Source organism: Ailuropoda melanoleuca, chromosome 12 (assembly GCF_002007445.2).
Source record: "Ailuropoda melanoleuca isolate Jingjing chromosome 12, ASM200744v2, whole genome shotgun sequence".
NCBI classification, from domain to species: Eukaryota; Metazoa; Chordata; class Mammalia; order Carnivora; family Ursidae; genus Ailuropoda; species Ailuropoda melanoleuca.
The window spans coordinates 32,769,299-32,792,823 of NC_048229.1; the positions used below are offsets into that span (position 1 = coordinate 32,769,299).

Genomic DNA, 23,525 nt, shown 5'->3' on the forward strand with positions numbered 1-23,525 from the left:
TTCATCTGTTGGAGAATGAAAGAACGGTAGAAAATACCTCTGGTCTTCCCTGGCGGGGGAAACGTCTGCTTCGTTGGGTGCTGCAAGAGCCAGTGTGGGGTCTGCCCCGGCGGACACCGTGAGCGACTGAGGGCACGCGGCAGCCTCAGTGAGAACCTGCCGTCGGGATCGTCAGAGGGAAGCACGAGTCTTTCCAGCTTCCGCTCTGCCTGGCCTCCCCGGCCCAGCCTGCGCCTTGTTTCCCAGTGTGCCTCGGGCCGCGGCTGGGGCTTCTCCCTCCAGTGCCCGCGGGAAGGGCAGACACTGGGGCAGCCTGGCTGGTCAGCCCCGAGCCCAGCCGTCCAGCTGGCCCAGCCCCCGGGAGATGGAAGAGGAGGGGTGTGGGGCTTGGCGGCCCCCCTACCCCTCCGGATGCTGTAGTCATCCCAATCCCAGCAGCTCCACTGTCTGAGACCAGCTGACTTACAATAATGACTTTATTTTAACATATTTAATTACAGACATAAAATAGCTGGGGAAGGGGGTGAGCCCCAGCCTCGCCCCGTCTCGGGGCCGCCAGGAGGGGGGATGCAGGCGAGGCCTCCCTGATGACCCTCCTTCCGGGGGGTCTTCCTATGGCGGGGCCCTATTGCTTCAGGGGGGAGGGGCCATGCAAACGAGGGAGGCGGGGAAGCCTCTGGGCCCCACCCGCTAGGCCTCCCTCCACAATGCCCGGATGTGCCCCAACCCCAGCCTCTCCACCTCCTTTCTCTTTCTCCAGGGAGCGGACACTCTGGTCGGCTCCCCACCCCCTCTGCAAACCTAAAGGGGAATAAATACAAACTTTACAAAGTAAAAGGGGGTCCAACGTTGCCCTGGGCCGGGCCTGGGGTCACATGGGGAGCAGGCCCTGGGACGCGCCGCCTCACATCATCCCTAACTGCAGCAGCGTGCTGGCGTAGGCCATGGGCTTGACGTCGGGATGAGGCTGGGGAACGAGAGGACAAGGAAGACAGAAATGGGGCAGCTTCAGAGGGAGTCTGAGCACCAGATGCAGAGAGCAGCCCTCCCCGCAAGAGCTGTCGGGCACCGTGCCCTGCCCTTGACTAGGCCTCTCAGCCTGGTGCTCCCCAGGCCCAGACCAGAGAGCAGGGGACCGTGCGGGTGACTCACCACTGCTGTGAACTGGTGGAACTGGGGCCGCAGGTCAGAGCCCCGGAGGTGGATGTAGGAGGCTTTATTCCCCATCTGGTCACTGTGGGGACAGGGGCAGAGGGGCCTGTCAGGGGTGGGGCAGGGGGAAACACAAGGAAGGGCTGGGGGGGCGGTGGAGAAGAGACCCAAGGAGGCTGGATGGCAGAAAGTCCAAGAGAAGAGGGAGAGAGCCGGACAAAGCCCATCAGAGACACTTGACAGAAACAGACAGACAGAGATGCTGAGAGCCAGAGAGTCACAGACACAGATGGATGAAGAGACACAGAAGTGAGAAAGAGGCCAACCTGGGAAAGGCAGGAATCCAGGGAAAAGGAGCCCCCCCGCCAGGCTCAGGTAGGAGGAGGGGGGATGAGGGGAAGGAGGGTGAAGGTGGGATGGGGGAGCAAGGGGTGTGCAGACGGGGCCAGCAGAGGGCCTTCCTGACCCAACAGGCAGGGGGCACACAAGGCCCCATGGAGGCAGGGCTCTTGCCAAAACCCGAACTCTGATCTGAGCACACCCTGCCTCTCAGCGCCCGGAAACACAGGGGCCAGAGGAACGTGGTGCTTGGCACCCAGAGGATACGGGCAACCTGGACCAGAGCACAGGCAGCTGCAGGATGGGGAGCCTGGTTTCTTCAACCAAAACCCGGCAAGCGGCAGGGAAGGAGGGACGGGGAACTGGAAGACAAGGAGACTGATGTGTGGCCCTCGTGCGGGTCCTACTTGGAAGACATTAAACTGAAAAGAGACATTCATGAAAGACACGAGGAAAGAGAGCACTGGGTTCAGTTGGCCTCTTCTGACACCTGACAGCATGACAGCGTTCTGCTTGCGTAGAGGAGAGTTCTTTCTTCCAGAAACATACGGGGGTGTCAGCACATGAAAGAGGGGATGCCTGGGGTTTGCTTTAAAAGAGCCCAGGGAGTTGGAACTGCTGAACCTGAATGACGGCCACGTGGGCGTTCCTTACACTATTTTACCTACGCCTGCCTGTCTTTGACATTTTCTTATCATAAAGTTAAGAAAACAAAAACCAAAAAAACCCCACAGCACAAAAAACAGTGGGCGGGGAAGAGAAGCCCAGACCAGTGGGGTAGGTGGGACCCACCAGTAGTTGGGGGCAGAGAAGACGGTGACACAGCGGCCGCCGTGTGCCACCTCGTAGCCCTCGGCCTTGACCTCGTGGCTGCGGATGATGTAGTCCAGGTGGTTCTCCTCCAGGAAGGCCTTGGTGACATCAGGGCCAAACTGGCAGCTCACGCCCCGCTTGCTGACCGAGCGTCCGTTCTGGGGAGACAGGGAGCTCAGGGTGCTGACCGCCCCACCCTTCTCTGCCCGCAGCCCACACCTGCCAGCCACAGCCCTGTGCACACTGACCTGCGGCTGTGGGTCTGACCAGAGCAGGTCGCACATGGGACCTGGGAGGGGAGGAGAGGGCACGTCAGGGACCGGCCCACCCCACAGCACAAGGGGTGGGGTCTGGACAGGGCATCCCTGAGCAGGGGCCCGTGAAGTGGGGTTCTGAGCCCCATGACCTCCCCTCCAGACCCGTTCAATGTATTCTGGCCCCACAACGGGAGGAACTTTTAACAGCGCAGCTCAGATCACACCCCTCTGCTGCTCAGAGCCTGCTGTGGCTCCTACCGCCCTAGGGACAAAGCCCATGCTATCCACCACGCCTGTGAGGCTCTGCAGGGTCTGGCCCCATCCACCCCTTTAAAAAGTATATCCCTGCTCACCCCCAAACCACTGGCCTGCCAGCTCTTCCTCCCAGCTGCAAAGCTCACCCTGACGTGGGACCCCCTGTGCTTGCCTGGGACGTTCTTCTGTGGGGCAGGTGCCTCCTTCCCCACCAGTTCTAAAGTGGTGTCCCTAGGCATCCCAGCCACCCCTCTGGGCCCCGTGCCACACTTCCCACAGTTGTGTGTGTGCGTGCGCATGTGTGAGTACTCTCTGTCTGTGCTCATGGCTACAGCAGGAGCCGATACGTCGCTCTCCGGGCTCAGCGGCTGAACTCACAAGTAAATGATCGGTGCGCGCTCCCCATGGTGAACACGAACGCTCCCTCGCCAGCACAGCCCCGTGAGGGAGGTGCGCCAACCCGAGTTACAGGTGAGGACACGGAAGCCCACCTGGGGCAGGGCCACCCCTCTCCGCTGGAGATGCTGCAGCCCTGGGAAGGAAGGGGCTGCCACCCGGCCTGCCTCGGTCACCTGAATCTGGGGGCTGCCGGTTCCGCTCGATCTTCCGGATATCGTCTAGGGTGACGCCGTCCTCACTGAACAAGCCCCCGTGCATGATCTGGGGTGTGGGGGGGGGGGGCGACAGCTGTGTGAGTGGAGGCACCGGCCACACCCCAACCCTCCGACTTGCTTCATCAGCACATCTGCCCACATGCAGCCCCCGTGGGTGCGGGGGGGGGGGGTCCGTGGGGTCCTGCCCCGCCCTCACCAGCACTTTGCCGTTGATACACTGGGCCAGTGGGAGCCACTCGAACACCTCGCTGAAGAGTTCGTACATCTGGGCTGTGTATTTGGCCTTCACCTCGCCCTCGAAGCCATAGATCTGGTTCATGTTGTCCGTCTCGTGGTTGCCTGGCCAGCAGCAGGATGGAGAGAAGCCTCAGACCCCCTGTCTGGGCGCCCCCGGGGCCCATGTCTGGGGACCCGGGTGGACTGCCCGGCGGCCCCAAGCCAACAACATTCACGCATCAGCTGGCTGGCCCCTTACAGAAACCCGACGAGGTGCAGACACTGTTCTCAGTCTCTTTTCTGGAGGGAAAAACAGTCTGAGAGGCACACGTCGGGTGAGTCCCCAAGGCGCAGGCCTGGTCCAGCCCCGAGTGACCATGGCTGTGTCCCTTGCCCCTGCGGGCCCTGGGCTCCTCTTTGGAGAAGCTGCGTGCCTTCCAGGCTAGAAGGACCGAGGAGGGGGCAAGCCTTAACAAAAAACAGGCCCGCTACGGAACACCTATTGTGGGCTGGCCCTGTGCTGTGCCTCCAACTTCCCCCGTGCAACCTCGTTCTTCCCGCCCGGGGCCCCTGGGGCCTGGGGGAGACAAGGAAGCCGCCCAGGCCCTGTCTGCCGGAGCCAGTTCTTCAGTACCCCCTACGGGGAAGCCCGCAGCACGTGGTTACTGAGCACCTACCGCGGGCCAAGCGCTGCTGCGTGAACCCCCTGAACCTGGCCACAAACCTGGCAGGCCCCCGGGAGTCCCCAACCCAGCCCACCACCCCCACTCCCTCCTCCTCCTCATCTCTCCATGGACAGCCACCCCCCACCCCCTGGGGCCCTGGTTCCCTGGCGAGCTCATCTTGCACAAGGCCACACTGACCCCAAACCCTGCTGCCGCCCAGCTCACCTCGAAGTAGGTGAAAGTGATCTGGGTACAGGAGCTTAAAGCCAAACAGGGTGAGGATCACTTCTACAGAGAAGGAGCCGCGGTCCACAAAGTCGCCATTAAATATCTGCTCTGCTAAGGAAAACGAGGGGGGCGGGCATTGCCTTCTTCCCCAGACTCTCCATGTCTCACAGCTCCTGCCAGTTCCTCCCTAGGGGTGGGGGTGTCAGCAGGGCTGGGGGTCTGTGCTGCTATCACTCCTTGCTGTTTGGCTCTGGCCCGGCAGCTGGGCCTCTCCGAGCTCAGCGAGACAGTACTGACATCCCCAACCTCGCCTGTTTCTTGGCAACAGATGGTGAAGGGGGACATGGGGTGGTCAGCTTGCTCTGCTCCCCCCCCCCAAATACAAGCCCTAAAGCCATGGAACACAGACCCTCCCACCCAATACTGCACAGGCCTGGAGGTGACCATCTATCAAGCAATGGTCGTAACCTCAGCAAATACTTAATACAGCTCTGACTGTGGGCCACTCGCCTCTTCACGACTGTCTCAACGATCCGATGAGGCAGACCCTACGACACCCATTTTGCAAACGAGGAATTCTGAGGCCCGAGAGAAGAGGCAGTGCTCTTAACAGCAGCCTCCTCTGAAGATGAAGAGAGGCTGGGGCCCAGAGAGACTGAGCCACCTGCCCAGATCACACAGCATGGGGAGACAGGCCCCGGCCTATCTGGTGCCTGCTGGCCACTCCACCCACATCCCTGTGCCCGAGCAACTTCTCCGGCTTCTCCCTTTGCGGGTCCACGCCCTGTTCGCTGGTGGGGGCGCCTTTCTCAAAGCCCAGGGGAGGAACAGGGAGGGTGTGCTCTTCTGAGGAAGGATACGTAGGGGTTGGTCTCCGAGGGTAAACCATTGAGCTCAAATATGTTGAGGAGGTCATAGAACTGGCCATGGGTGTCCCCGCACACCGTAATCTTCTCTGTCTGGAAGAAAAGAGGCCACCGGAGAGGGAGGGGCCCAGAGAGAGACGTGGGGAGGGGGCAGAGGTGAGGGGAGGGGCAAGAGGTCATGGTAGACCAAGAAGAAGCATGCAAAAGACATAGGCAGGGAACACAGAAATGAAGAGGGTGGGACAAAGACCAGGAGGCCAGGAGAGGGGAAGGACATCCGGGGGAGAGGCACGGGGTGGGAGGGAGAGGAAAGGCAGACCAAGCCAGGTGGGTCTGTGAGTTTTCTGAGCTCCACAGCCCCTCCCCAGCTGGGAAGCCCCCCACCCCTGGCCCATCCACACACCACCCCATGGCGCGCACCTCTTTGAGCGTGGTCTCCACGAGCGTGCTCAGCTTGGAGAGGGCCTCTTTGACCTGTACCAGGATCTGGAAGGCAGGGCGGGCTGTGAGCGAGGCTGGAGGGAGGGCCTGCCGCCCATTCCGAGCCCCGGGGAGCCTGGGCTGACCAGGAGACACTGCTGCATGGAGGGTGAGGGAGAGGCCACGAGGGGAGAGGAATGAATGGGCAGGGGAGGCCAGACGAGTGAGTGCTGGCAGGAGCCACAGGCGGCCCCCAAGCTGTGACCCCAGCGGCCTCTGTGGCATTTCAACACCGGGATTATTTCACGTGAAAACCGAGATTCTGGGTTCCCCTAAAAATACTCAGCATCATGAAGAAACATGGATGAATCCAGATGTGGAACATTTTCTAACACAACTGGCTTGGACATGTCTACATGTGTCATGGAAGAGTCTCCCCAAAAGGGCATGAGACTGTTCTAGACGAAAGAAGATAAAACGCAACATTTAATCTTTCAATGGATTCCGGATTTTTAAAAGAAACAAACATAAAAAAACAAAACCACAAAATAGCTACTAAGGACGTTTTTGGGAGAACTAGGGGAAACTAAAGTATCTGTATGGAAATGTAAATAATACTAGTTTTTGCTAAGAGAAGACCGAAGATGACCTCGACGTTGTCATATATATTTGACAATGTTTCCAGATTTTGTGGACGGCCTGTGGACTGTTTGCATTAGGCAGTATTAATTTCTAAGGGGAGACACCCAAACTGTGGTCACACAGGAGAATGTCCTGTTTTTAGGAGATACTGGTAATGATCCAATGTCTTTCTGGCTCAGGAAAAGAAACGAGGAAAGAAAGACCGCAGTGTGTATGCACGCACACACGTGTGTAACAAGCGAAGATAAATGTGTCAAAATGTTAACAACAGGCGCATCTGGGTGAGGGGGCATGGATGTTAGCTGTACTGTTCTTTCGATGTTTCTGTAGCTTTGACAATTTTCAAAATAAAAAGTTAGGGGGGGGAACCAAAGTATTAAAAAAAAAAAAAAAAAGTAGAAGATGTCCACGTCTGGTCGGAATGGAGGTTATAAAAGACTGTCACTCTTGCCCTAATGACAACAAGCCCCAAACCCACAAAATAGAATCTCATGAAAACCACTGGAGAGCCAAGGGTGCTTGCAAAGAAAGCTAAATCCATCAACTGTAGCAGCGACAGGCCTTTCCTTGGGGCTTCCCAGCCGCACGGCAGGAGGGCCGGAGGCCAAGGGGCTCCGGGAGGCCCAGGGTGAAGGTAGCCAGCAAAGCACTCGGCCGGGTGTGGGCTGGTGACGGCGGAGAGCCCAGAGCAGCCCCCGCCACTGTACGCCTCTGCTCTCACCTGCCACCCTGCTCATGCTGCCGTCGCAGAAAGCGAGGTGCGAGGCAGCACGGTGTGTGTGTGTGTGTGTGTGTGTGTGTGTGTGTGTGTAAGAGACAGGAGCCTCCCGAGGCACCAGAGTGGGGGTACAGAACTCCCCCAGCAGCCCAAAAATCTGGCCGTGGGGCTGACCATCAGAGAATGCTCCCACAGTTCCAGAAGCTGGAGATGTTACAACATAAAGACATCCCTGGGATCCTGCCAGGGCTGACTCCAGTCTGAGAACACTGTGAGCCAGGGGAGAACTCCAGCAAGAGCTGTGCGCAGCTGCAGATGGGACCAGCAGGGCCCCTCATGCCGGAGGCCTGGTGGGAGCCAGGGCTGCCATCTTTGCGCAGGGCTCTTACTTAGCTCAGTCTCCACTGTTCTTTTACACAAAATGTCTGGCAGACGATAAAAAACGATGAGACACACGAAGAACAGACAACAGAAGCAGACCCAGAGATGACCCAGATGGTGGAATTACCAGAGACTTTAAAATAACTATGATAAATGTGTAATATATCTAGTGGAAAAGACAACATGCAGGAACATATGGGGCAGGGAGATGAAAACTATTAATAAAAGTAACTAGATGGAAATGCCAGAAGCGAAAGCGCAGCGTCAGAAATAAAGCCTCCTCTGCGCCGTGCTCGGCAGGGGGGCCGCCCCTCCCCCTGATCTGCCTTCGAGGCGGCGTCTGGGTGCAGCCAGAGCCTCGATGCTCTCCAGGGCTCCCAGGTGCGCGCAGCACCTGACAGGTGCGTTACCTGGTAGGCGCATTTCCGGTGCAGCTTCTTCTGGTCCTTGTACCACTGCATGAGCTCCTTCATGAAGGTGATTGTCACTTTGCCATCCTCGAGTTTGGGCCCGCTGTACTCGTCCTCGATGGCTGGTGTGCGAATGGGGAGCAGGGGCGAGAGTCAGTGGCCACAGCCACCGTCGGGGGTGGCTGGCTCCCGGGCACAGGGCGAGAGGAAGATGGAGGGAGAAGGTCCTGCTCCCCAGCCAGGTCCTTTCCCTGCCCGCTCCTCCTGTTCAGGCTAGCTCTGCTGACCTCTCTGTCCAGTGGGCCCCCCTCTTCCAGCACCCTCTCTCCCACTGCCTCCTTGGTTTGACAGCACTTAGCAGAGCTAATTCATTTGTTGACTTGTTAAGCATCTCTCTCCCTACCAGGGCAACAGCTCGATGAGAGCAGAGACTATTTTATTCTCAGCTGCATCCCCAGTGCCTGGAACAGGGTTTGGCAAATAGCAGTTGCTCAGGAATTATCTGTGGCACGAAGGACTGAATGACCTGGAGGACCTAGACAAACCCCACAGGGAGGCCCCAGAGGGCTGCACTGGGCGGTACAGATGCGGGTAGGGAGCTAGGCCCCGGTGGGGGGTAGGAGGTGCTCACCCACCTTGCCTGACCTGGGGAACGCGAGCCCCAGCGTGGGACCGTGGGGTTCCCAGGAACACAGGCAGAGGAGCAACAGACAGCGGCCGGGGGACCGGGACCCAAGGCCGCCCCCACCGCCACTCCCCAGTGCGCGCGGGGAATGGAGAGGGCCCGTGCAAGGACGTGGAATGTTCGGGGCTGGGTGTGGTGGGGCACCCAGGCCCGACTCACTCATGCTCTCGATGTCCAGCGAGTCCACCACGGAACGCTTGTGCTCATCGCCTGCAATGGCCCGCTCGAAGGCCTTCTGCTTCACGATCTTGTTGCACTCCTGGTACTTCATTTTGGCGTCCTTGTCGTGGGGCTTCACCTTCACCACCTGGGCAGGTGGGCAGAGGGATGGAGGGGAGGAAGGAAGGAAAGAGGCATCAATGCCCAGGCACAGCCGGCCTGGGGCAAAGGAGCAGGCAGAAGAGGGGATGCCACGGCTGCGCTGGGTCTGCCTGGCCCTGGGCGCCACGAACCTGGAAGCCAGACCACCGGCCTCCAGGCACTAGAGGCGCGAGCCTGCACTTTCTCACCTCCACACAACAGTCTGTGCGTCCCAAAACTGGGCAAGGAGAGCTGCCCACACAGGCCTGTCCTGAGGTTTGGAAAACGCTGTTAACCCAAGCAAGTGGGATTTCTTACAAAAACCCTAGCTCTGTCGTTAAAGTAAGTCTCCCAGCTTCAGAGCATGTGCTCCGCTTGGAGCCCCTCGTGGGGACCCCAGCAGGCTGAGGCTCACTCTACTGACGTGACGGTCAATACCAAGGGGGGTGGGATGCAGAGGAAAGGGTGGGCTGGGTCCACAGTCACAAGGAACAGTCCAGACTCAACAGAACCAATGCCCTGCTGGATAACCTGGACTCCCTGGTCCTCCATTTTCTCATCTATAAAAGTGGGGGGGTCACACATAACAGGCTCCACTGGCAGGGCCATGGGGAAGCACAAGTAATGAACACAGGCGTCCCCTCAGTCTCCAACTCTGAAAGGCAGCAGAGACTGTGGGCAGAGGCAGGCCGCCTGGGTTCAAACCCCAGCTCCAGCAGTCCTCAGCCGAATAACCGCCAGGCAGCGGGGCAGCGTCTCTGCGGGAGGGAAGTGGTCAGAGCCTGAGCCTCCGAGGGCGGCTGTGGGCATCCCGGCAGCGAACTTGCACAGAGCGCGCACAGAGGCGCCGGCAGGAGCAAAGTCCGCACAGGCGGTGGCTGCACCTCATGGCCCCTTCACGGGCCGCTGTGCTTCAAACGGGCTCACACACAAAGAAGCACCAGGCCTGTGACTTGGAGGCACAGTAAGTTCTCAATAAAAGGAGCCCGATCCGTGTCCCCCCGCCCCCGCCTTCTACAAACTCTGATCTTCTCAGTTCGGAAGCAGACAGGGCTCTGCCACTTCCTTACTGCATCACCTTCAACGAGAATGTCACCGCCACCCCCCCCGTGCCTCAGTTTCCTTATATGTAATTGTAATTGCTACGAGTGGACCCTGCCTGACCTACCCACCCTGTGGGTTGCCCGAGGAGTAGGTCCCAGAGCTGGCCCTCAAGTGCGGGGATGCCACCAGCCCTGGGGAAAGGCTGGCAGCAGGAGTCAGAAGCCTGCGCAGAGGCACTCGCTAACCCCCGCGGATCATGGGGGCTCCTCCCCGGTGCGCAGACCCAGGGGATGGCAGGAAGCTGGGGCGTGGCAGGCGCTGGCTTCCTCCCTGTCTGGGCAGGCTCGGGCTCGGGCGGTCTGCCAGGAGGCTCCACTTGGGGTGTGGGTGTGGTGTGAGGCTCGGGAGGGAGGCGGCCCCAGACATCCCCTGGAGTCCTTCCCAACAGGGAGAGGGTATGAGTCCACATCCTGGGATCAAGTCCAAACCGCCACTCGGCCTGGCCCACACGGGCCTGCCCACCCCTCTCCGTTCTGTTTGCCCAGCACAGCCCAGCCAGACCAAACCCGCAAGTCCCATGTGCCAGCTCCCGTCACCTCGCACAGGCTGCCCCCGGCCTAGAACACCTTACTTGCACCTCCAGCTCCTTTCTAGCCCCTCCTCCTCCAGCTGTCAGCACCATTGTGCCCTCTTCTAGGAGAATCCCCACCCCCCAGGCTGGGTCAGACACCCCTCTGTGCTCCCACAAGCCCTGGGGCTCACCTGCCCCAGCCCTAAGCATGGCTGGAGGTGAGTGTCTCCCCACTGGAAGGTGGCCCCACGAGGGTGAGGCTGCGGCTGTGTCCCAGGGGACGGATGAACCACTGAGCATTTCCTCTGGCCAGTCCCCTGTTCTCAGAGCCCCCAGGGCAGGTGGAGGATGGGGACGAACACTAGCAAGGCCGGGAAAAGAGGAGCAGTAACACACGGCTCATTTTCAGAGTGCTCACCATGCGTCTGGTGTCGTCGTACGCACTGAACCTGCTCATTTTATCCTCCAAGCAGCTCTGTCGGGTGTTACCACAATCCCCACTTGACGGATAAGGAAACTGAGGCCCAGAGACGTGAGGTAGAGAAACTGAGGCCCGAGAAGCCAGGATTCCGTCTTCTCCCTGCCTAGGATCCTGCCTTCCACCACACACGCTGGGCGGTGCCCCCTCCCTGCCCACTGCCAGCCGTCCCCGTCCTGAGCCCCCCTTCAGCTCCTAGGAAGAGGGAGGAGGGCCTGTCCCAGTGACTGGCAGCCAGCGAGTAGCTCACCTGGCAGCGGTGGCGCCTGCCACTATGACTCACTACGACTCACTACTGGCTGGGAAGGGGGAAGCGGCCCTGCCGGGCCCCCCTGCTCTGGGGGAAGGTCATTCGCTCCAGACTGGAGGGGCCTGGCAAGTCAGAACTCAACGCTGGACTTGTCTTCAGAAAGTCGTATGTGGGCTGTATCATGGTCCGGATCCCGACCCCATATGGCGTCTATGTGGTTACCAGGGAAACCGGAGCATGCTCTCACTCTTCACTTCTCACAGCCCACGTGAAGTCACCATGCCCCAGAGAAGCGGTTTCGACAAGAGCCATTCAACTGGGAGCGCTCATGGGCAAGACACGATGCTCCAACTGATGGAACAGTAACCCGGGTTCGCGACCCCTAACGTGACGCGGTGGGGGCCGCCTGTGTGTGGTGATTGGGCAATGCCACAGGGGACGCGACGCCCCCGGGAGGTCTGAGTGGCACTGGTACTCACAGTATCCCGCTGTGGCAGCAGAACCTCTGGTCACCCCAGTGGAGGCATCGAGACCGTCGATGGCCTCTCCTAAGTTCGGGTCAGATTTGGCCACCAAACGAGTTGCCCAAACTTGCCTACAAGCATGACGAGATGCGGCCTGGAGAGGGGCTGGGCCCGTCCGAGGCACACAGACAGTGGGAGGGGAGCCGGGTCTGGGGCAGGCACCGCACACTGACAGTCTCAAGCATGACAGCAGGGTTGTCACCCTCCAGGGTGAGACACTCTAGTGATTTAATTTAGCTGTGCCGAGACGCCCTGTCCGCTGCGTACGGCCGGTGGTCAGGAGCCTGACTTGGGTACCAGCCTGTCACTTCCTGGCTGTGGGACCTCGAGGGAGAGAACCACACCCTGGGCCTCAGTTTCTTCATCTGTAAATCGGGGATAAGGACACGCCCCATGGCCCAGGGTTGGTGTGAAGACTACCAGCTACTAAGGCATGAGGGTCACTGTCACGCCGGCCCACGGTGAGTGCTGTATGACCCATCAGCTACAGCTACTCCTGGAACCATGGGGTAGCCGTCCCTTACGTGTACGGGCGCCGTGCGGGCTTGCAAGGCTGGACGATGCTGGAAGAAGAAACCCAAATGCAAACCCTATTATAAACCAAACCTCCAAAACCTGAGGTGGGGAGCGCAGAAGGAGTCCCCTGGATCCGGCTTGGGCCCAAATGACCAGTGACATTCCAACCACAAGCAGGAAAGAACAGGGCAGGGGCGGAGGGGTCTTCTGGGAAGAGGACTCAAAAAAAGGGACAAGAAATCCTGGAGCAAGGGTCCCTCTGAAAGGATTAACTTGGAGGTGAGAGGGATGGAGGGGTGGGGTTCAACGTGGACACACGGAAAAGGGAGACCAGTTCCTACTGAGGCCCCTGGAGAGGCCACGGGCTCTCCCCCCAGGCACCCCCCCGGAGAAACGGCAGTGAGTGCTAAGTGGGGGCAGGCCCCACTCTCAACGGACTAACCTCATTTATTCCTCGCAAGACCACTCTGAGGCAGTCCCCAGCGTTCTCCCCCTTGTACAGATGCGGACGCTAAGGGCAGAGAGCCAAAGCGCTCTGAGCCGCCCAGCCCGTGGCTGGGTGTCCTGATTGTGCTGCTAGCGCCAACTCCTACATCAGTGACCTTGAGGCCTTTGATTATGACTCACAGTAACGAAAGATACGTTTTATACCACACGCCCATATTCACGTACATGAGAAACATTTTCTCACACACATATACACACTTCCTTCAGACGAACTGCTTTCTTCTTCTCTAGTCTGAGGAAGACAGAGGTGTTGGTGTCAAACCACTAAATCGACTTCACGGCCCACTAACAGTCCCAAGACGGGACTCCGGGGTCCAGTCCCAACTCTGCCAGGAGACCCTGGAGGAGGGGTTTCCCCCGCCGGACCTCTCCTTCCTGCCTGTACGATGGACTGAACCCACTCGTGTAAAGAGCTTACAACAGAGTGAGGCCCACAGTGAGCGTGCAGATGAGGACATTAAGGCCAAGAAAGCAAAGACCCTTCAACTAAAGGCAGAGCCTCAGGCCTGTGTTCATCCAGGCCCGGTCACATCTTGGCCCTGCCTCCATGGGAGCCGCGATCTAAGACAGGGCCTGAAGCTCTAGTGGGTTGCAAAGCACCTCTGGAAGGGGGGAGGGCAGCAGGTAGGGACTCTGGAGGGGGAGCTGCCCGCCGCTCACAGAGCCTGACGAAATGTGTCGGAGTGGAGAAGCGGACAGCGTGAAGGCCTGGGGGGACCCACACGGGCAAGGATCCTGGGCTCACGTGGGGACTCCCCGCTGCTCCTGGCAAAGCCTCCACAGGGAAATAGGCTGTGACAATTTAAATGCTGAGTGTGGCCTGACCTCAGGCTGGTTCCCGAAGGGCTGTGGACCCCTGCCACCAGCCTTCCACGGCATCCCAAAGGCCTGGGAAGACGTTCCAATGTGATTAAGCCCGCAACATGGCTGGAGACGACGGTCTCAGCCCCATGCAGTAGGTGGGGTTAGGCTGCTGCCTGACTGGGGGCCAGAGCCGTGAGCAGAAGGGGTCTTTACCCGGGAAAGGCTCTCCTACAGCTCCAGGCATGGTGAAGACCCTGCCACAGAGCTGTGCTCAGGCTCGTCGGCCCTCTGCCCTGCCCCGTCTCCTCTAGGCCTCTCCCTGCACTGGGAGCCCTGCAGAAACACCCTGCCCCCGTCCAAGCCCAAGGGCCCTCCTGGGTTACTCATTAATGGACCCTTCGCCCCCATGACCTCTACTCACACCATAGCCACCCCGGTGGTGGCCACTCCTCTCGCTGCTGTGATGAGGACACCAGGGGACAGTAAGGGGAGGTCAGGCTGGGGAACAACTTGGGACCTGAGGCTCCTAAGGACTGTCCTGCTGTTCCTTCCCCCATCCTCCCAGGTGTCACCCCACTCCCTCCTCCATTTTGCCTCCCAGTCTCTAAATCACCGCCTCTTCCATGCCCCTGCCCCCACCCTGACACAGGTGTCCCCTGGCCGAGGGCTTGGCTCAAGACTTCACTTGGCCTGAAACCCACCCTCCACCCCAGGCCTGCAGCCACTCCCTCCCACTGCAGCCTGCGGCTCTCAGCCCCCTAGGCACCCCTCGCTGCACAACAGAAGCTGCTAAGCGCCCGGTGGTGAATGAGACAAAAGGAGGGAGGACAGGGGCCTACGGGAGGGGGCAGAATAATAATGCAACACATTCTGACTGAGCCCCTGTTGGTGCCAAGTAATGACCCAATGAACAGAACAAGCCAAATCCCTCCTCTCAGGGTCTCTGAAGCAGGACACAGGTGCTGGGGGTTCAAATCCCAGCTTTGCCGCTTGCCAGCCACACGCTGACAGTGACTTAACTCCCTGGGCCTCAGCCTCCTCATCTGCACAATTAATAATTACCGGACCCCCCCCACAGGGCTGCCACAACGAATCGTTCCACCAGTCCGCAGGGAGGGCACGGGACAGGCCTGGCAGGAACGCATGCGCCCTGATGTCCTCATTCCTATGGTGACCATCAGAGCAAATCACGGGGATGGGAGTGGCAGATGAGCGGGTGAACTAGGGACTTGCCTGGCTCTAGGTCCCCTCCCTCATCTCCTCATCACGACACATGCCCCGTCTGCTGCCCTCTACAGTATATGGCCCTGTTCTGCATTTTTCCAAGCACATGTCCTCGCCCGCAATGACTGCCTACTCTAGGTTATGGGTTTGGGTTTTGCCCTCCTCCAAACTAGAGCTCCACTGGAAGACGGGTTGTGTGGCCCGTGGTCACCAACAGTGACAAAAACCCCAGCAGTGCGTTGTCACAGGGCACGGGCCAGGCACTGGTCTGAACGCTTGAAAAGCAGAGACTAGTTTATTCTTCATGGCAGCCCTTAGAGGCAGCTCTTGGTGTCCCCCCAGTTCATGCTGTGGAACAGGAGCCACAGAGAGGCCAGGTAACTTGTCCAGGGTCACCAAGCAAGGGATGGCACACCTGGGATGTGAACATACAAAGTGTGCTCCAGGCCAAGGGGCCCCTCGGGCATTATCTGTCGGATGGGTGAAGGGTGGATGAACGTGCAGATGGCCTCCTGGCACCCTCCCCCCCCCAGCCACGCACCCTGAGGCCGTCCTTCCCGGGCCGCCACATCTGGCCCTAGGTGGCATCCACCGGGCTCAGGTGCCGGGAGGCGGCCCACTCCCCGAGGCCCAGCTCACCGTCTCGTAGTCACGCAAGGCGGCCCGGAACTTGCCCAGTGCCATGTTGCTGGCGGCCCGGCGGTAGTAGCCCTTAATGTACTTCTTGTCGATCTCAATGGCCCGTGTGGCGTCAGCCAGCGCGTAGCCATAGCACTCGGTGCGCAGATAGGCCAGGCTGCGGTTGCCATAGTAGATGGCATTGCTGGGGTTCAGCTCGATGGCCTGGCTGTAGAATTTGATTGCATTCTCGTAGTCCTTGGCTGTGGAGATGGAGGAGATGGCATGATGTTCACTGATGGGGAAACCGAGGTCCACAGCTGAGCTCAGAAATGTCTACTCAGCCTGTCCCCTCTTCCCTGTCCCAAGTGTCCCACACTTTGTCTCCTCAGGTTCAAATCCCCAGGACTCAAAGTCACCTCCACACACCCACCCAGCCGTTGCCCCTTAAGGCCCCAACCTGGGCGGTACTTCTTCCAGAACTTCAGGAGGGTCGTCCTCCAGTCCCATGGCCCGGAGAAGATATATTTGAGTACCAGAGCTCAGATGTTGTGAATCAGCAAATGTGAGTCTGCCCTTGGTTGTTCAGCAAAAAGTAAACAAGCCCAAAGAGTGGGCCCAACAGGAGAATAGGAAGTGGGAAAGGAGAAGGAATCTACTTAGGCCTCAAGGAGAAGGGGACATACCAGCAGAAACCCAAAAGCAGCAACAAACTGGAGAAGAGAAAAAGCATTTCCAACAGAAGGAACAGGAGGTGCAAAGGCCCTGGGGCAGAGAGGGAAGGGGTGTGCTGCCAGCACAAGCCTTGTGTTCCAGGACTAGTGAGAGGCTGGTGTGGCTAGGGTGGAGGAGCGGGAGGATGGAAGGGGGTAAGGGCAGGGAGGCTGGCGAGACAGATCCCGAAGGCCACAGCACGGTGTGGACACTGAGGTTCTAAGTGTAGAGCAGCAGGATGTGTCACCTGGCCACGGAGAAAAGGTTCATTTTATTTGAAATGAGCTATGGCTGTGCCCTGCACTTTACATCTCGACCCATGGAATCCTCACATCTCCATGGCATAGGCACCGTCTGGTGCTCAATTTACAGATGAGCCACGGAGGTCTTGTTCAAGGTCAGACACCCAGTCTGTATCTGCAGAGCCAGGCTTGGACCCTTCCCATGGGCCCATTCGATCGGCAGGAGGCTAAGGCTCGGAGGCTTGCCTGATTTGGGGGACCAAGGCGTGCCAAGTGCCATGTGGGGCTCTTGGTACATGAGTCCCTTCCCTGAACCCTCACAATACCCCCGAGGACAGCTGCATTAGCCCCATTTTCCAGATGAGGGTACTGAGGCTCAGTGAGGTGCTCAGCGTTGAGGTCACAAAGCAAGCAGTAAGCAGGAATGAGACCCACACGCCCCATTCTTACTCTCCATGCCGGGTGGCCCCTGAGAGGGAGCCTAGCACAAAGGCGGGGGGCCTGGACCCAATCCCTGGCTCCACCTCTTATTTGCCGGTGTCTTTGGGCAACTCACGTACCCCCTCTGCACTTGAGTTTGAGAGTCCTTCTCTTAGCACTCGGCCTAAAATGGGAAGTCTTGCTCTAACTCCCACCTTTTCTCCAGCGCCAAAGGATAGACCATGACTTTCCTTTGTTTTGTTTGCTTATGATCCATTCCCCCAATTTGAACCTAAGCCCTGTGAGGGCCGGGGCCGTCTGTCTTACTTCTCTGAGCCCTGCCCTGTCTGAAGACCCAGTACCCCCTCTGCCCTACCTTTCTGGGGCTCACAGTCCAGGAGGACGGACACACACACACACACCCCAGACACTGACGACACAGACTGTTTAGCACAGGGACAGACCAAGAGGATACCACAGCAGGAGACCTGAAGGGTGACAAAGAGTGAGTCAGGTGAAGAAAACAGAAGAGGGTTCCAGGTTCCAAGAAAAGTTCTTCAATGAATAAAGGAAGGAAGGAAGGAAGACAGAGACAGACAGACTGACACTAGAAAAAGGAGAAGTCAGGTCCTGAGGAAATGGCCAGGAACAATATAACAACTCCCCCTGAAGCCTAACACCTGGCAATATTTCAAATGGCTCCCCTATCCCCTCTTTCGGGAAGACCTCCTCGACCCCCAGGCGGAGTCAGGCACTCCTTCGGGCTGCCCCAGCCCTCCTCGTTCCAGGTTTGTCACCGTTAGGTATAAGTGTGTCTCTTCAGGACTGGGAGCCCCGGAGAGCAGGCCCAGGACTTCCCAGAAGCAAGCAAGGGCAGAACCAGACAGCCTAAGTCTGATGGACCCTCCCTGGAATGCTAGCACCTTCGAGGACTACCTCCAGCCTCCTGGCTGCATTCCAAAGAGGCCAGCTGGCCAGCTCTCTCGACGGCTGAGGTGTTACTCAAGTGGCCTTTTGGCCTGGGGTGGAGAGCCTGGTGTCTCCGAGCCTGACACCTGGCTCTGCAGATGCTGACCATGAGGCCTCAGGCGAACAGCCTTCCCTCCCTGCATCTCCGCTGGCTCATCTGAAAATGCAGGAATCATGACCGGCCATGCCCTGCCTCCTCGAGCTGTGAGGGCTAAATAAACTCTCATATGGAATGTGGCTACAGCAGAGAAAGCCATCAGCAGATACTTGCAAAAGAAGTGAATACATGACTAACCGAAGAGGAGAACCAGGCAGAGGAAATGGAAGGTGACTGTCCGTCATGCACCTACCGGACAACACTGTAACCTGCCCTGTTCTATCTACTTTACAAATACGGGTGCATCTAACACTCGAGACGGTCCCCATGTTAGAGATGAGGACACGAAGGCACAGAGAGGTTAAGTCATTTGCCTGGGGGGTCACACAGCAGGTAGGAAAAAGAAACAAGATTTGGATCCAGGCAGCCTGAGGTCTTAACCATGTCTACAAAGGTCTTAGACGGAGAGGCCTCTTTGAGGGTTAAATACAGCCCCTCCCATTTTACAGAAGGGGGGCAATGAGGCCCAGAGAGAGGGGAAGAGAGCAGAGCAACATCGGGGACCAGGCTCTGAGCTCACAGAGGGGATCCAGCCATGGGGGGGGGGTGGCTAGCCTCTTCCCCCTGCAGGCTCCAGGTAAGGACTCTGAACACGAAAGCCAAGCACGTGGTGAGGAAGGGGGATATCCGGGCTCCGCTGCTCACACTCTGACCTTGGGCAAGCAGTTTCACTTCTCTGAGCCTCAGCTTCCTCTATAAAACAAACAGGGCTGCTCCTACCCACCTCCCAGTGCCGCGGGGAAGATTAAGCAAAGTGGTGTACCTGGCCACCACAGGGGCTCAATTAAGGAGAGCTGTAATTATTCTTTTTATTGTTATTCCCACAGCCCCTGAGGCTGGGGCTCTGTGCCTGCCACTGCCTGCCAGACAGTGACGGGCCTGGACCAGGAGGAGCTTTCTCCTCTGTGCCAGCTCAATGCGAGCACCTCTGGCTGCCTGCCCAGGCTCAGGGCTTCTGAGTGCCCAGGTCCTGGGGGGCAGCCCCCCCCCAAGGCTTACCGTTTCCCAGAATTCTTACCTCGCCTCAGCATCAACCCTCATACTTGCTGCTCTTCCCCAGCCCCATTTCAGGGACAGCCCCACCTTCGTTGCCATCCCCGAGCTGGAGACCGTGCCTTGTCCTGCACACGGCTCCTGATCCTTCAACCCCCCAAAGCAAGGCAGTGGCCACGTTCTGTCAAGTCAGCCTCCTGAACATCTCAGCTCTATTCATCCACTTCCATCCCTACGGCCCCGCCCTGCCTGGGCCTGGCCTTCATCCTGTTCAGCCCAGGTTCCTGCCTCAGCCTCCTCCTTGCTCTCCCAGCCTCCAGTCCTGCCCCTCTGCAGGGGTCTGGCTAAAGCACAAACCTGATCCTGACCTTCCCTTTCTCAGTACTATCCATGGCTCCCCAGAGTCCACAGCAGAAAGCTCAGGCTCCTCCCTTGCCTCTTACACTCCAGCCCCACTCACTTCCTCAGTGCCAGGCTCTGCTCACCTTTGCCAGGATAGGCTTTTGCCATCCTGTTCTTTCTGCCTGGCATTCCCTCCTCCCTCTCTCCAGCCCTCATTTCCTCTCTGAAACATTTCTTGAGTTGGTTTCTGTCTCTGGTCAGCAATGCCAAAACCTCTCACCCGTCCACTATCCTGGTCTCCTTCCTGGCTCTAGCTCTGCCCTGCATCCAGTCTCAGCCAGGAGGCTAGGGGATCTTACCATGCCTCCCCACCACTCTGAGGATGACATCCATACTCCCTGACCTAGCCTCCAAGGCTCCACCTCCAGCCTCATCCCTCACTGGACCTACCTCCTTGTTGCCGTAGCTTGACCAAATGCTCCCACTCTGAATCCCCCTGTGCTCCCACTGAAGACCAACTGAAGGCTGCTAAGGCTCTAGATTACTCCCCTGCTCCCTTCTCCCGTCTCTCCTGCAGGATCAATTCCGGTTCTCTATTGGACCAGGCTCTTGGACTCTTCCATCCTTTAAAAAAAAAAAAAAAAAAAAAGCAGCTCCCCCTCCCCATTTCTCCACTCCCTTTTAGGACCAAAATACTCAAACCACTTTGTCAACATTTGCTGTCTCCACTTCCTCACTTCCTGTCCACTCTTGGTTGTCCTCCTAGCTGACTACCACCTTCATCGTTACCCACAAACAGCTCTTGTAAACTGCCCTTGTTAAGGCTATCACCAACATTCATGGAGCCAATCCATTGTTCAATGCTCAGTGTTCACCCTGGCAGCACCCGACCCAAGGCAGAGCCCTCTCCTTCTAGAAGCACTCTCTTCTCTCATCTTTCCTGACACCTTTCCCGACTTTCCTTCCACTTCACTGACTCCTTCTCCTCAACCTCTTATTCTTTTCTAAACATTAGAACTCCTCAAGGTTCTGGCCCCTCCTATCTCTGTATGACCTCATCCATTCCCAGGTGTTCTATTCCATTTATAGGCTGACCATGCCCAAATTCCTCTCCTTGGAGCTCCAGACTGGCCCATCTATCTACTCAATGTCTCCTCTTGGAATAAAATCCAAAGTAGTTTTGCAGTGACTTATGGAAACCCTACCTGGTCTGGCCCCTGTTCTAAACTCATCTTGTATCAGTCTCCCTGCTAACTTGCTAAAGTTTCAGCCATGCCAGTCTATCATTTCCTACCTCAGGGCCTTTGCACATGTGGCCGCACCCACCTGGAACACTCCTTTGCGATTCTTCTCCACTCAAATGCCTTCCCTGACCACGCTTTCTAAAGTAGCCTCCAGCCCTTGCTCTCTACTTCACACCCTGTGGGGTTTTTTTTTCCAAAGCATTCCTCACAACTTCTAAGTATTTTTTTATTTCTTGTGTTTTTACTCAATGTCTGATTCTCCTGCTAAATTACATGCTATAAAAGGGTAAGGCCACATCTGCCTCATTCGCTCCTATATCCCCAGAGTCTAGCACAGTCCTTAGCACAAAGCAAGTGCTCAATAAACATGCTGAATTAGTGAATGAATGAGTCCCCCCACATCTTACTCTTTCCTAAGATCTTATGTCATACTATTCTTGGGATTTCCCCACCTTTACTCTCAGGGCCTCCCACGCATCCCTTTTCCTCGTGCAACCCCAAATCTCCTATCTCCTTGCCCTCCCACCTAATGATCTATTCCCCACCCCCACAATTCCCTACTCTATCGGGACGGTGCCCCCCACGCCCCACTTGGTGCCACCCACCGCAGATCTCCCCACTTGGTAGCACCATCACTCTCCAGCCCCCTGTCACTACTTGGTAGCGCCCTCTTCAGGTCTCACCATAGTTAGCACCTCTCGAGGATCTCACATTTGGAAATGCCCCCGTTCCCGTCCCCCTCCCGCCTCACACTTGGTAGCGCCCTCCCCAGTCTCCTCACTTAGTAGCACCTGCTCCGAATGCCACTTCTCGGTATCACTCCTTCTGTCAGAAGCCCCCTCTGTCGTCCTCTCGTAGCCCCATCCTGGGCCTCCCCACGCCGGGTCACTTGGTAGAGTCTGCCCCGCGCCCAGGCTGCCGCTCCGCGTTGCCATGGTTCCGCGCGGGCCGGGCACCCCTTGCCCTGGGTGGCTCTCCACCCTCTCTGGCCCCCTCCGGGGCGGGCTCACCTTTGAAGTAGTCGTTGGCTTGCGTCTTGAGCTCCTCTGCCCGCTTCAGAGCGCCATCAGCCGGGGGCTCGTCCCGGGGGGGCTCAGCACACTCAGTCCGCTCGCCCTCCGCCATCGCCATGCCGCAAAGCGACCCCCACCCTGGCAACGGCCGCTAGCGGCACCCGGCCGAATCGTCGCGAAGGAGTGCCGAGTTGCCGCTGCCGCTGCTGCACAAGTGTCGTAAAGCGCGGGCCTCGAAGGCGCCCTTCGCACGCGTGCGCAGGGCACTTTCGCCATAGAGCGCGCGGAGGACAAGGTGACCAGAGGGCCCTCAGACAGCGCCCTTCCTAGAATGAGCCAATGGGGAGGGCGAAAGGGGGCGCGCGGGGCGGGGGGAGGAAGGTCTGGCCTGGCCCCAGCTCTCAAAGTTACCGTGTTCCGAAGCCGCAGAAGTTCTGGGGGTGGGGGGGAGGAAGGTGGTCGCGGTGGGATTTCCCCGCCGTCTTCTCGGGTGGGTGGGTGTGGCTGCAGGGCAGCCCCGTGCCCAACACATACCTAGAGACGGGAGACTAGACCTCCTGCCAATTATTTGTGTGACCTTGAGCAATTAGGGGCAGATACCCCCCCCCTTTTGAAAAATGCGTGGTTTCTCAAAACAAGAGAATAAAGTTCCAACCTTGAGGTTTGTTTCTCGCTGTTAACTGAAGGCGGCCTGGGTTCCCTAGTCCTGAGCAAGGCTCAGAAATGTTACACCATCTCCTTTCTTTATTCTCATCCTCCAGTCCCCAGCCTGCCAAGGTGCCTCAGTGCCCTTAGAAAAAAAACCTGAACTCTTTTTAATGACCTAGGAAACCCTGAATAATATAGCCTCAGGCCACATCTCCAGATGCCACCCCCACCCACTGTACACCCTTCCAGGCCATCTTTCTAAGCTGCAGCTGCTACTCCTGTGGAACTATAATACTAAACCCTTTAAGGCCCTGCTGTGGCTCCCCTTTTGGAAGCTCGCGCTATCCCACTCCCCAATCTCCTTGTCCTGGCAGCCTGATCCCAGCACCTCCTGTCACAGCCAACAATCAGCCTAGAAGGTAGACAACTAATATCAGCTCCATTTTACCACTGAGGACACTGAGATTTGTAGAGGTCAACAAACTTGCCCAAGGTCAAACAATGAGGGTGGCAATGCCACGACCTCAACTTGTCCCACCTGATTCTGTCTCTTAAGTCCTACTCTACTGTCTCTATGCTCCATAGCCCACCTTGTGGGTTAGATTTTTGAGACTTTTAGGGGTGTGTATGGGAAAGCTGCACACCCATCTGCACATAAATCTGTAGACATGCAATCTCTCTCTCTCTCTCACACACACACAAGTACAGAGAACCATGTCACACAGATATCAGTATACAGAATGATAGTGTCAAAACAGTCCCATATGTGTAAGTGTAATTGCAACACCACAAAACCTCCCACACTCAGGAACACAGAAACCCAAAGTCACCAGAAACACACATAAAGCAGAATCATTTCACTCAGATACATACAGGTAGACGGAATTACACTCCCCACCCCCACAGGTTCACAGAATTATGTCACAAAGACACATATGTAGAATTACAACATCACCAGACCCACAATGTTACACAGACCCATGCAGGAACAGAGTCACACACACACATACAGAATGACAACCAAACGGGACAGCCAGTGTACCCACACACCCTGAAGCGACCCCACAGATGAGTCAACACACAGAGCTCTGGTGCCTACCAAGGCGAGGTCTTTATGGTGGTGTAGAGATTAGTGGGTTTCAGAGCCAGAGTGGCTGGTCCAGTCCCTTCCCCTTCCCAACCCAGCCCAGCCCAGTTCCCTCCATTGAGGGCCCAGGTTACCCCCTGAGGGAGGGAGGGACCCGATCCTTCTTCCCTATAGCACCAATCTGGATAGGCCATCCCAT

At 57.7% G+C, this 23,525-nt stretch overlaps 1 protein-coding gene across 1 annotated transcript; it reads right to left on the minus strand.

Moving 5' to 3' along the window:
• Positions 1-458: 458 nt before the first annotated feature.
• On the minus strand, positions 459-21,793 carry PPP5C (protein phosphatase 5 catalytic subunit). Its single transcript, XM_002923052.4, has 13 exons — positions 21,589-21,793; positions 15,519-15,760; positions 8,821-8,968; positions 7,977-8,098; positions 5,826-5,891; positions 5,400-5,498; positions 4,537-4,642; positions 3,627-3,769; positions 3,389-3,476; positions 2,553-2,593; positions 2,284-2,462; positions 1,153-1,234; positions 459-967 (listed from the first exon to the last, which is right to left on the minus strand). Exons 1-13 carry the CDS (start codon positions 21,707-21,709, stop codon positions 905-907), a joined length of 1,500 nt encoding a protein of 499 aa, XP_002923098.1. The 5' UTR covers positions 21,710-21,793; the 3' UTR covers positions 459-904.
• Positions 21,794-23,525: the final 1,732 nt, after the last annotated feature.

Coding starts and splice junctions, on each gene's coding strand:
- PPP5C (XM_002923052.4), bottom strand. CDS start 21,709: ATGGCGATGGCGGAGGGCGAGCGGACTGAGTGTGCTGAGCCCCCCCGG. Junction 5,499..5,825: donor TGGAGACCACGCTCAAAGAG/GTGCGCGCCATG, acceptor CTTTTCTTCCAG/ACAGAGAAGATTACGGTGTG. Junction 4,643..5,399: donor CCTCGGAGACCAACCCCTAC/GTATCCTTCCTC, acceptor TTAGCAGAGCAG/ATATTTAATGGCGACTTTGT.